The following is a 13237-nucleotide window of genomic DNA, read 5'->3' as shown; positions in this document are numbered from 1 at the left end:
GCCTTGCAAACTGCAATTTTTATTAAAAATAATATCGTATGATATACTTAACATTAATGATTTTAGCGTATTATTTCCGAACAATCAGACCTGGGCATTGAAAATAAAAATGCTGGTATAATACAATTATAATGTGATCATACTCATGAGTTTTAGTTGCTGCTTTAGCCCACTCAGAGTGCAGGTTGGTACAATTTACCGGTATTTCTATTCGGCAAAAACTAAAGAATAGCACTTGAGTGCAGTAAATCGCAATAGCCATTATTTGCCTTTATAAAATGAATGAAAACTTTGAAGGGAATGGTTCACAACATAGGAAACGTCACTTCTTTCATAGCGGCTTTACTTATTTCGTAGTAACAAAGTTATTTTTCGATAAATAATAATTCGTATATTGTTACTACCGCCTGTACATGCAGTAACAGTATTATACTGTAAAGAACGCATCCCGTAAACATATTCTCAATACGTTAATTTGGTCGGTGATATGGCACGGTTACAATTTTATGTAATATATATATATATATAATATTAATCAAATTTTACAATAAATAATATTAACGGGAAGGTTTTTTCTCCCAATAACACGTAAAAAAGGAAAAGTATAATTAACACAATTCATGTTCTTGTTTAGCATACAGCTTTTAAAAACGATGGCTTGTAAATTTATGGCAGAGAGTAATTTTCCGTTTTTTTATTGCGGCAAAGTGCAGCTCTCCATCATTTGACTCTCATGAGGTATGGAAGCTTTTCAATGATGATTATTGACGCGAGTTCACAACCTACATAAGTGATACATTGAACTTAAGACTACTGATAAAATAAATCTCAATTCACGGAACCCGTTAAAAAATCTTCTTCAGCGTGATTAAATCGTAAAAATCTAACTATAAGACGCATAGTTTAGGCAATGAATATTTGTTATCGCAGTATCGTAAATAAATTTACGCTTCTTAACTTATGCACAGAATCGAGCATATGTATAAAAGGAATGATTTTTCTGTATTCTAGTTTTAACCATTCATCAAGTTTTAGGTAGAGAGCATTTTTTATGTGTTCATTTTGACAACGAAATCGCGAGTGTGATGAAATAAAAGAGAAAGAAAACTAAATCCGTCCAGAGTTCTCATGACAATTGACCATATTACTAAAATGATCTGATCTACTGTACACACCTCCGTAAAACAGAATAGCAGAAAGTTTTGTAACCATTGCCAACTGGTTGGTAGTGTTGCTGTAATTATATTATTATTGTTATTATTATTATTATTTTCTCGGTTATGCTGTAAGTCGATCAATACGGTATAGGAAATTCGCTGATTGAAATAATGCATTTATTATATTCTTATAGGGTATATTTTGTTGTATACTTGTGTAACGATGCAAAAAAAAAAATCTCATTTTCAATGCTAATTACTAACAAGTTCGATCTGTCTATATTTTTTACGCAGGTTGCTCACGGAATCTTTGAACAAAACCGGATCAAGCCTCATATTCGAGCGCAGCAATGGCATATATCCAAATACAGCGACGAACGTGTTCATGCACGTTTGTCTTTGTATAAAATGATCTGGGTCGTTCCAGGGAGATCTGCGAACAGGAAATTAAGAAAAAAAATTTAGAAAAAAGGATTAAATACTGATAAAGTACTACTGAGGTTAAATAATAATAACATTTGTATTACAAACCTGATTCCGGCAACTGTTGTATCCTTGTATAGCTTACGTTGCGTAACTTTAATAGGAGGTCGTCTTGTCACATGACTGACTAAAAAGTTCATCAGTATATCTTCACAATTTTGCGACTGTGCAACAGTTTTGTGCAATGTCGAGCTCAACAGCTCGGTATATAAAGTGTTATAATAACGATGGTAGAAAGCTGCCCCTGTTAATACTATACTGTAGTCGTTGGTCCACTTGCTGGTGTAACCCCATGATCGCTGAAGAAAAAGATAATAACGATTCATGGTTTAAAAAACGTATAACTATCGCAGTTGTGTTCAAAGTATTAAAAATGCAAAATTTCTTCATACCTTGGAGTCGTCCCAGTAATGCGACCTTGCAGGATAACCTACGATCCTTTCAGGAAAATACCGCCAAACGGTAAACGCAAAATCAATTTCATCAGTGTTGAGAGTAGCATCCTCATCTAAGGATAATACAGCACTTGTTGTCATCAATTTCTGTGGATAAAAACGGTGAGATATTCCGTTAGCTGCCACGACGTGTATCGAAGCTCTTATTCCTTGCCAACGCGGCCTCCTTGGAAGAGGAATATCCGTGTTCCACATGAGTATGATCTGGAATCGATTAGCAAAAATAGTCGTAATGATAAGAAGAAACGGCAATAGAATTAGTTCATCTCCTTCCCAATTAAAAAAAATCATTCACGTTATGCCTCACCTTGTCCAAGTATTTACTCTTAGCCACGCTTCTGAGTAGGCGGTATAGGACTGCTGTTGATCCGAGCTGAGAGTATATTATCGCAGTAAAAGTGTTGCCGGGTTCACAATTGGAAAACGGAAGCTCCTGCTGGCTGTCTGTAAACTGCGGTAGCGTCACCAGAGCTCCGGGACTCGAATTCCATACCGATCCTTCTCGTTTCCCTTCCCAAGGTAATCTTTCTCGGAGAGTCTGTAAGATAAGTAAACAATCAGTTTGTTGCATACTTCTTACGAGTATGGAAGTTGTGCGGAGCCGTTTATAAAGATAACATTATTTTGATTTGAGCATTTGGAATAAGTTCATTCTTTTATTATTGGATAAACTTACCTCAAATACAGTGAAAATGATTTTTTCAACAGAAGAGAAGTAACGTTCCCATAAAAACTGAGTTTGTTGTCTGTACTTCAAGATATCTGCATTCGAAACGGATCTCACAATGTCTGGGATCTGTAACCAAACATGAATAGTTTGCACCTAAAGCTGGTCACAAAAGAATCCCTAAGTCTATAATAATGGCAACTTGTACAAATATTACGATAGTTTTGTGACTAACCTGAAGCAAGAGGCGTTCGTCAGAAAATATTACTGCTTGCTCCCAATTAATGCGCTCATGAAACGGAAGAGCCCATCCATTACTTAGTATTACTGGAATGCAGCCTGCTCGGAGAGCTTCTAGAAATCTGAAGCTGCCCAGTCTTCTTCCGCGTGGGACCAGGCAGAATGTGGAATTCATCAATAGTATCTCATAGTCGTACCTGTAATTGGAAACAAATATATTCAAATGTGGTAAGTATACGAATGGTGATTTAGAACACTGGCATCACTTCTCCAGGTTTTGTAGTACCAGAATTCAATTGTTTCTAGAGTCAAGAACTCGAAATGAAATGAAAAATTATACTTACATGTCATACTCTTGATTATCCTGCTGGCAATGTTCATCCTGTAACTCCCTCCAAGATTTGCCATGCCTACACGTTGTTACGAAGACTAAATCTTTCCCATTGTGAAGATGATATAGGGCATTTCGAGTTTCCGAGCCGATACCATGGACGTATCGCTTGCCTTTGAACGCTGCTACGTATTTTTTATTGGTAGGAAAATGGTTCTCAGGTGCCTGACCAGGTTCGCCACCTCGTTCCGGATGTTGTTTACCAAATAGTGGAATTGATATGTCGAAATTTGGTCGTAATTTGAATTGCGACATGCTAGCCTTTGCCAAAATAGCATATCCAAGATCAAAGCTGAGCGATTCCTCGGCATAATCCGGCCATGTCCCAGAATATAAGTTAAAAATCAAATGATTCCTTCCGTTGTTCCAGTAGGTCAATCGCAACAATTTGGACGGAAGATTGTGAACGAATTCTGCGGATAGCGGATCCCTGTCGAGGGTATCGAGACCTAATACAAACATGCAGGCTCGAGAAGGATCTGTTGTGTAGTATCGAGACTCAGTGATGACATTCAATATCTTCTGATAAAGAGGACTGATATTGTCTTCTATGGGATAAACGTAAACGGTGAAACCTTGTCTGCATCTTGTAAAGTCGAAGCAAGTTTCCATCCGACATTGATTGGTGTTACGAGAAACAAGAAGTAGATTATTAATTCCCGTTGATTTCAAGTCTTTGTCGTAAAACTCCTCATTCAAAGTTAAGTACGAAGGCAATTTTTCGTGAGGTTCCTGTTTTTTCACAGTCCACTTTTCACTTTTTAAACGATAACCACCAAAGTAGCAATAAGCAAGAAATGCACAGGTAATGAAGAGCAGTAAATAGCGTTTTTTTGCTTGCATTGCTATGCCACACACATTCACAATAAATATATGTATAATTTCATTTCACACTCTGTCCCATGCTTCATTTGTTGATGTACCAGAAGTGACAATATTTTATTTTATTATTGCTATCAATTCAGCAATAAACCCAATGTTTAAACGTAGAGTGGTTAAAGAGCAGGTTGCTTAAGGACATCGCTGGAATCAGAAAAAAAAATCACAAATTATCATCACTACTATAAGTCACAAAAGAATTTTCCAAATGTCAAGCGAGTAAATAGAATTGTTTACCAGTCATCTTTTTACATTAAAAAGAAACACTAGGCCTAGGAGAGGATTTGCTCTGGTTACGCATCAACAAGACTATCTTGAATTTGTACAATAGTGCCGAAGAAAGGATGTCGTCAGCCGCGGTGCGTTTCCGGCATTCCTGGTAAGAAATTATAAAAAACAAATTTATATTAAAAATTATCACAGACAGTGAATAAAAAATACAGATTTCGAATTAGGAACTTCTATATATCAGGTTATTTGTAGACACGTAGAACAGAAATAAAGGCTAACCTCATAGTACAGCGTGTCATTTTTTATTTTTTTTGCAGATCCAATGAAGAATTTAGACAGAAGTTCGTCGTATCACGGACATCAACTTCGCGAAGGAAACACGGTACGAGGAAACTTTGACGATGATGGTAATGATAGGGAATTGCGGTTTCGACTAGGAGGTTCCTTAAACATCTCGGTGATCAAGATATTGGTCAGAGTGTTTACGAAACTCAAAGAGAAATGCCGAGACGACGATGAGGAAAAACAAAGGTAATTTTTGTTTTAGGTTAGAAAGTTCTTGACTTGGATAAAAATATACAAATTTTGACTGATCACCGAGCACGGTGCAAAGGCATTTAACCATCGTATATACGCGTGACGATTTTTGACGAAGCACTTTCATTAGCCAGCATCGAACAATACAGTCATCGGTTAGTTACATGCGTTCGTACGAAGTCAAATTTATTGTCATACGTTTAGTAAATTTATAAAAATTTTTTCATTGAAGGGAGAATGACGATCGGCCTTACATTAAGAGGTGGGAAGTTTCGATTTTAGCAGTCGCGTTTTTTACAAGACCAAAATTCATCTCTTTGCAATTTATACTTTCACGTTAAAAAAAGGTCAACTTTCTACTAAATGCACGATAATTATTAATCTGATGACGTTCCGCTATTACAGATGCACGGATAATTGACCAAATTTGGATACAGTGTCGCTGACTGACTATGACTGAACTCTAGAACTGAGTTTAACCGATGCGCGGAGATGCGAGTCGCCGAACTACGTGTGGCACACACGAGAGCCACGAGAGGTTAAATTGTGTTGACACATCTCAACGAAATCAACGCCAGGCGAATGGGTTCCAACCGTCGATAAAATAAATCTCTACTGGCCGATAACGTAGCGGCGAGCACAGACGCAGATGGAGAGATTCCAACGTCAGGCTGATATAGAAGTTAGTAACGTTGTTGCGATTCATGCCGTGGAAAAACTGTTCTTTCGCGATTTTGGATTTACCTGAAATACAGTAATCCGTAATAAAACTGAACACACTCATATTTTGTGATCTTATTTCGTTCGTAGGGATTTCTTCCCCAATATTTCGTTACGATAACGTTGCTAACTTGAACATTGTGTGTCAGGTTCGAGGGACAGAAATCCCATTCATTTTAGAACGGAATCGTGCAGGACATTGCAAACCCACCAGATGCTTCTTTTGTACGTATGATGATTAATAATGTTTGACTATATCCAATACAAATATATGTCTGGCAGTATTTGATACCTGATCTCCGAATGATAAAGCGACATACACAAAATTTCGAAAATGAAAATGATATTCAGAAAGCGATTAGCAGTCGCTTGCAATCCATAGACACGATGAATGCCGTGAAGACGGCACAGTGCTCGAAATAATGATGATTGATTCAAACGCGTTCGGCGGTCGGATTCAATCTATGGCCCTGAGTATATATGAGAAATAATCGACGAAGGACTTTTAATTCGAGTTAGTCTGATTCCGCATGTATTTTTGTACTCGTTCGAAACGCAATTCATTAAGTATCGGCATCGAGTTAAAGGACCCTTCCGAGGCTAAAAAAACCCCGAGAAAGCCAGAGAAAACATTCGAAGTATTTTAGAACCAACGGCTCAGAAGATACGAAGGAATTTCTTCGATTTTTTGGGGTAATTCATGTTCGATGCTCGCCGCGCCTCAAGACTTCACGGATTCGGTTCCTCTCGAAAATTATTTCGATGTATAGCATCAAACAATCGATTCTAGCATTATTCAGGATCGTCGAAATTTTAGAAAAGTATCTGGGTTGATCTTGCTCTTTTTGTGAGCAAATAATTTTTCCTCTATAATCGATTTGTATGAGCCTTTACAGACTGATTGGGATCTCGGGAAAGCGTAGAAGACATCTTGAACGGCAAGAGACCAAAGACTAACAAAATGCGAAGGAGATATGGAAAAAAATTGATTCTTCATTCGTTTTAATCCTCGTGACATCAAATGGGCTAGATACTAACATAAATCAGACATCATACATCGTATTCTACAGAGGTGTGTTGGACCTGGACGAAGGTCAACACCTGAGCTGTATTTGTAAACTACGATAATCACTAACTGATATAGTATTTGTCGTATTCGACTTAAGATAATGTATACTGTACACCTACTTCCTCAAATTATGCTGAAATATCTTGAGAAATGATTATTCGCATTTTTGTATTTGTTATTGTCTTCCAATTTGATTCTGTTTGTGAAAATGTTGAATTGTTACACAACGACACCACGACACTTATAATTAAGCAATATTGTACAAATAATATATTGAATAAACTGCACTGAACTAGGTACGAAACTTTATGACTATTAATTTGAACTATTTTACCCCACCTCAGTGGAAGTCCTGTGCACATTTCATGTGTTTCAAAAGTAACTTTCGATACAATGCTGGCAGCGAGCCCACACTGCCGACGATCAATTTCTCTCGCAAGCTCATGTCGTTGGAGTGCAACAAAAAATTTATTACGGCGGGTTTCAGAATCGGCAAATTTTGACCTGATATCCAAAGGCCTTGCTACTTTTTTGACGGCCAAATATCTGGTTTGAGATTCGATTTGTATGACCCTTCCCTGACTGATTGGACCACCAGGAACTCAGAAAACGCAGCGAAAAGAGCGTGGGATTAACAGGAAAGAAATTACGAAGGAAAGAGCACCTGCTGAGAAATGTCGAAAACACAGGTTCTCGTTTTTCGGCTCTAACTTTTGATGCGTTGTTCGCAGCGTATTGTGACTGCGCCCAATCGATTTCTCTCGCAAAATTACGTCGGAATAGTGCATGAAAGAATTTATTCCAGCACTTTTCAAAATCGCGAAAATTTTCGCCAAAAACGCAAAGGGGTTAGCCTTACTTTTTCTTCATTTTCGGGGCCGAAAATTTATGGTCTCAGATTCGATTTAAATGACCCTCCCCCGACTAATTGGACCACCAGGAACTCAGAAAACGCAGCGAAAAGAGCGTGGGATCAACAGAAGAGAAATTACGAAGGAAAATGCACCCGCTGAAAAATGTCGAAAACACAGGTTCTCGTTTTTTGGCTCTAACTTTTGATGCGTTGATCGCAGCGTATTGGGACTGCGCCCAATCGATTTCTCTCGCAAAATTACGTCGGAATAGTGCCAGAAAGAATTTAATCCAGCACTTTTCAAAATCGCGAAAATTTTCGCCAAAAATGCAAAGGGGTTAGCCTTACTTTTTCTTCATTTTCGGGGCCGAAAATTTATGGTCTCAGATTCGATTTAAATGACCCTCCCCCGACTAATTGGACCACCAGGAACTCAGAAAACGCAGCGAAAAGAGCGTGGGATCAACGGGAGAGAAGATACGAGGAAAAAAGCACCTGCTGAAAAATGTCGAAAATTCAGGTCTTCGTTTTTTGGCTGTAACTTTCGATGCGTTGATCGCAGCGTATCGGGACTGCGCCCAATCGATTTCTCTCGCAAAATTACGTCGGAATAGTGCCACAATTAATTTGTTCCAGCACTTTTAAAAATCGCGAAAATTTTCGCCAAAAATACAAAGGGGTTAACCTTCCTTTTTTTTTGACCAAAAAATTTTTCGTCTCAGAATTGATTCGTATAACTCTTTCCCGACCGATTGGACCCCGAGGAACTCAGAAAACGCAGCAAAAGGAGCGTGGGATCAACGGGAGAGAAGATACGAGGAAAAAAGCTCCTGCTGAAAATTGTCGATAATTCAGGTTTTCGTTTTTTGGCTGTAACTTTCGATGCGTTGATCGCAGCGTATTGGGACTGCGCCCAATCGATTTCCCTCGCAAAATTACGTCGGAATAGTGCCACAATTGATTTATTCCAGCACTTTTGAAAATCGCGAAAATTTTCGCCATAAATACAAAGGGGTTAACCTTCCTTTTTTTTTGACCAAAAAATTTTTCGTCTCAGAATTGATTCGTATGACTCTTTCCCGACCAATTGGACCCCTAGGAACTCAGAAAACGCAGCAAAAGGAGCGTGGGATCAACGGGAGAGAAGATACGAGGAAAAAAGCACCTGCTGAAAAATGTGGAAAATTCAGGTCTTCGTTCTTTGGCTGTAACTTTCGATGCGTTGATCGCAGCGTATCGGGACTGCGCCCAATCGATTTCCCTCGCAAACTTACGTCGGAATAGTGCCACAATTGATTTATTCCAGCACTTTTGAAAATCTCGAAAATTTTCGCCATAAATACAAAGGGGTTAACCTTCCTTTTCTTTTGACCAAAAAATTTTTCGTCTCAGAATTGATTCGTATGACTCTTTCCCGACCAATTGGACCCCAAGGAACTCAGAAAACGCAGCAAAAGGAGCGTGGGATCAACGGAAGAGAAGATACGAGGAAAAGAGCACCTGCTGAAAAATGTCGAAAATTCAGGTCTTCGTTTTTTGGCTGTAACTTTCGATGCGTTGATCGCAGCGTATCGGGACTGCGCCCAATCGATTTCCCTCGCAAAATTACGTCGGAATGGTGCCACAATTAATTTATTCCAGCACTTTTAAAAATCGCGAAAATTTTCGCCAAAAATACAAAGGGGTTAACATTCCTTTTTTTTGACCAAAAAATTTTTCGTCTCAGAATTGATTCGTATGACTCTTTCCCGACCAATTGGACCCCAAGGAACTCAGAAAACGCAGCAAAAGGAGCGTGGGATCAACGGGAGAGAAGATACGAGGAAAAAAGCACCTGCTGAAAAATGTCGAAAATTCAGGTCTTCGTTTTTTGGCTGTAACTTTCGATGCGTTGATCGCAGCGTATCGGGACTGCGCCCAATCGATTTCCCTCGCAAAATTACGTCGGAATCGTGCCACAATTAATTTATTCCAGCACTTTTGAAAATCGCGAAAATTTTCGCCAAAAATACAAAGGGGTTAACCTTCCTTTTTTTTGACCAAAAAATTTTTCGTCTCAGAATTGATTCGTATGACTCTTTCCCGACCAATTGGACCCCAAGGAACTCAGAAAACGCAGCAAAAGGAGCGTGGGATCAACGGGAGAGAAGATACGAGGAAGAAAGCACCTGCTGAAAAATGTCGAAAATTCAGGTTTTCGTTTTTTGGCTGTAACTTTCGATGCTTTGATCGCAGCGTATCGGGACTGCGCCCAATCGATTTCTCTCGCAAAATTACGTCGGAATAGTGCCACAATTAATTTGTTCCAGCACTTTTGAAAATCGCGAAAATTTTCGCCAAAAATACAAAGGGGTTAACCTTCCTTTTTTTTTGACCAAAAAATTTTTCGTCTCAGAATTGATTCGTATGACTCTTTCCCGACCAATTGGACCCCAAGGAACTCAGAAAACGCAGCAAAAGGAGCGTGGGATCAACGGAAGAGAAGATACGAGGAAAAGAGCACCTGCTGAAAAATGTCGAAAATTCAGGTCTTCGTTTTTTGGCTGTAACTTTCGATGCGTTGATCGCAGCGTATCGGGACTGCGCCCAATCGATTTCCCTCGCAAAATTACGTCGGAATGGTGCCACAATTAATTTATTCCAGCACTTTTAAAAATCGCGAAAATTTTCGCCAAAAATACAAAGGGGTTAACATTCCTTTTTTTTGACCAAAAAATTTTTCGTCTCAGAATTGATTCGTATGACTCTTTCCCGACCAATTGGACCCCAAGGAACTCAGAAAACGCAGCAAAAGGAGCGTGGGATCAACGGGAGAGAAGATACGAGGAAAAAAGCACCTGCTGAAAAATGTCGAAAATTCAGGTCTTCGTTTTTTGGCTGTAACTTTCGATGCGTTGATCGCAGCGTATCGGGACTGCGCCCAATCGATTTCCCTCGCAAAATTACGTCGGAATCGTGCCACAATTAATTTATTCCAGCACTTTTGAAAATCGCGAAAATTTTCGCCAAAAATACAAAGGGGTTAACCTTCCTTTTTTTTGACCAAAAAATTTTTCGTCTCAGAATTGATTCGTATGACTCTTTCCCGACCAATTGGACCCCAAGGAACTCAGAAAACGCAGCAAAAGGAGCGTGGGATCAACGGGAGAGAAGATACGAGGAAGAAAGCACCTGCTGAAAAATGTCGAAAATTCAGGTTTTCGTTTTTTGGCTGTAACTTTCGATGCTTTGATCGCAGCGTATCGGGACTGCGCCCAATCGATTTCTCTCGCAAAATTACGTCGGAATAGTGCCACAATTAATTTGTTCCAGCACTTTTGAAAATCGCGAAAATTTTCGCCAAAAATACAAAGGGGTTAACCTTCCTTTTTTTTTGACCAAAAAATTTTTCGTCTCAGAATTGATTCGTATGACTCTTTCCCGACCAATTGGACCCCAAGGAACTCAGAAAACGCAGCAAAAGGAGCGTGGGATCAACGGAAGAGAAGATACGAGGAAAAGAGCACCTGCTGAAAAATGTCGAAAATTCAGGTCTTCGTTTTTTGGCTGTAACTTTCGATGCGTTGATCGCAGCGTATCGGGACTGCGCCCAATCGATTTCCCTCGCAAAATTACGTCGGAATGGTGCCACAATTAATTTATTCCAGCACTTTTAAAAATCGCGAAAATTTTCGCCAAAAATACAAAGGGGTTAACCTTCCTTTTTTTTTGACCAAAAAATTTTTCGTCTCAGAATTGATTCGTATGACTCTTTCCCGACCAATTGGACCCCAAGGAACTCAGAAAACGCAGCAAAAAGAGCGTGGGATCAACGGGAGAGAAGATACGAGGAAAAAAGCTCCTGCTGAAAAATGTCGATAATTCAGGTTTTCGTTTTTTGGCTGTAACTTTCGATGCGTTGATCGCAGCGTATTGGGACTGCGCCCAATCGATTTCCCTCGCGAAATTACGTCGGAATGGTGCCACAATTAATTTATTCCAGCACTTTTAAAAATCGCGAAAATTTTCGCCAAAAATACAAAGGGGTTAACCTTCCTTTTTTTTGACCAAAAAATTTTTCGTCTCAGAATTGATTCGTATGACTCTTTCCCGACCAATTGGACCCCAAGGAACTCAGAAAACGCAGCAAAAGGAGCGTGGGATCAACGGGAGAGAAGATACGAGGAAAAAAGCACCTGCTGAAAAATGTCGAAAATTCAGGTCTTCGTTTTTTGGCTGTAACTTTCGATGCGTTGATCGCAGCGTATCGGGACTGCGCCCAATCGATTTCCCTCGCAAAATTACGTCGGAATGGTGCCACAATTAATTTATTCCAGCACTTTTGAAAATCGCGAAAATTTTCGCCAAAAATACAAAGGGGTTAACCTTCCTTTTTTTTGACCAAAAAATTTTTCGTCTCAGAATTGATTCGTATGACTCTTTCCCGACCAATTGGACCCCAAGGAACTCAGAAAACGCAGCAAAAGGAGTGTGGAATCGACGGGAGAGAAGATACGAGGAAAAAAGCACCTGCTGAAAAATGTCGAAAATTCAGGTTTTCGTTTTTTGGCTGTAACTTTCGATGCGTTGATCGCAGCGTATTGGGACTGCGCCCAATCGATTTCCCTCGCAAAATTACGTCGGAATAGTGCCACAATTGATTTATTCCAGCACTTTTGAAAATCGCGAAAATTTTCGCCAAAAATACAAAGGGGTTAACCTTCCTTTTTTTTTGACCAAAAAATTTTTCGTCTCAGAATTGATTCGTATGACTCTTTCCCGACCAATTGGACCCCAAGGAACTCAGAAAACGCAGCAAAAGGAGCGTGGGATCAACGGGAGAGAAGATACGAGGAAAAAAGCTCCTGCTGAAAAATGTCGATAATTCAGGTTTTCGTTTTTTGGCTGTAACTTTCGATGCGTTGATCGCAGCGTATTGGGACTGCGCCCAATCGATTTCCCTCGCAAAATTACGTCGGAATAGTGCCACAATTGATTTATTCCAGCACTTTTGAAAATCGCGAAAATTTTCGCCAAAAATACAAAGGGGTTAACCTTCCTTTTTTTTTGACCAAAAAATTTTTCGTCTCAGAATTGATTCGTATGACTCTTTCCCGACCAATTGGACCCCAAGGAACTCAGAAAACGCAGCAAAAGGAGCGTGGGATCAACGGGAGAGAAGATACGAGGAAAAAAGCACCTGCTGAAAAATGTCGAAAATTCAGGTTTTCGTTTTTTGGCTGTGACTTTTGATGCGTTGATCGCAGCGTATTGGGACTGCGCCCAATCGATTTCCCTCGCAAAATTACGTCGGAATAGTGCCACAATTGATTTATTCCAGCACTTTTGAAAATCTCGAAAATTTTCGCCATAAATACAAAGGGGTGAACCTTCCTTTTTTTTTGACCAAAAAATTTTTCGTCTCAGAATTGATTCGTATGACTCTTTCCCGACCAATTGGACCCCAAGGAACTCAGAAAACGCAGCAAAAGGAGCGTGGGATCAACGGAAGAGAAGATACGAGGAAAAAAGCACCTGCTGAAAAATGTCGAAAATTCAGGTCTTCGTTTTTTGGC

General features: G+C 39.5%; 1 protein-coding gene and 1 long non-coding RNA gene across 6 annotated transcripts in view; one reads left to right on the top strand and one right to left on the bottom strand.

Moving 5' to 3' along the window:
• Positions 1-1312: 1312 nt before the first annotated feature.
• The window catches only part of LOC107220093 (exostosin-1), a 30251-nt gene continuing 18326 nt past the window's right edge, over positions 1313-13237 (bottom strand). For 3 of the 5 annotated variants that reach the window (XM_046733288.1, XM_046733290.1, XM_046733287.1), the window contains exons 2-9: positions 4510-4648; positions 3347-4416; positions 2998-3199; positions 2772-2891; positions 2403-2633; positions 2033-2299; positions 1689-1939; positions 1313-1590 (exon numbers count right to left, since the gene is read on the bottom strand). In XM_046733288.1, coding sequence (XP_046589244.1) covers positions 1410-1590; positions 1689-1939; positions 2033-2299; positions 2403-2633; positions 2772-2891; positions 2998-3199; positions 3347-4236 — 2142 coding nt within the window. In that variant the 5' untranslated portion in view covers positions 4237-4416; positions 4510-4648 and the 3' untranslated portion in view covers positions 1313-1409. Of the gene's footprint in view, positions 1591-1688; positions 1940-2032; positions 2300-2402; positions 2634-2771; positions 2892-2997; positions 3200-3346; positions 4417-4509; positions 4649-4782; positions 5494-13237 lie in introns of those variants that run through there. The other 2 variants (XM_046733286.1, XM_046733289.1) reach the window with 2 other exon arrangements.
• On the top strand, positions 4897-7097 carry LOC124293240. Its single transcript, XR_006903154.1, has 3 exons — positions 4897-5034; positions 5446-5985; positions 6657-7097. It is a non-coding gene; the product is annotated as an uncharacterized LOC124293240 (long non-coding RNA).

Source organism: Neodiprion lecontei, chromosome 3, assembly GCF_021901455.1.
Source record: "Neodiprion lecontei isolate iyNeoLeco1 chromosome 3, iyNeoLeco1.1, whole genome shotgun sequence".
Taxonomy (NCBI): Eukaryota; Metazoa; Arthropoda; class Insecta; order Hymenoptera; family Diprionidae; genus Neodiprion; species Neodiprion lecontei.
This window is presented reverse-complemented; position numbering and strand designations above follow the sequence as displayed.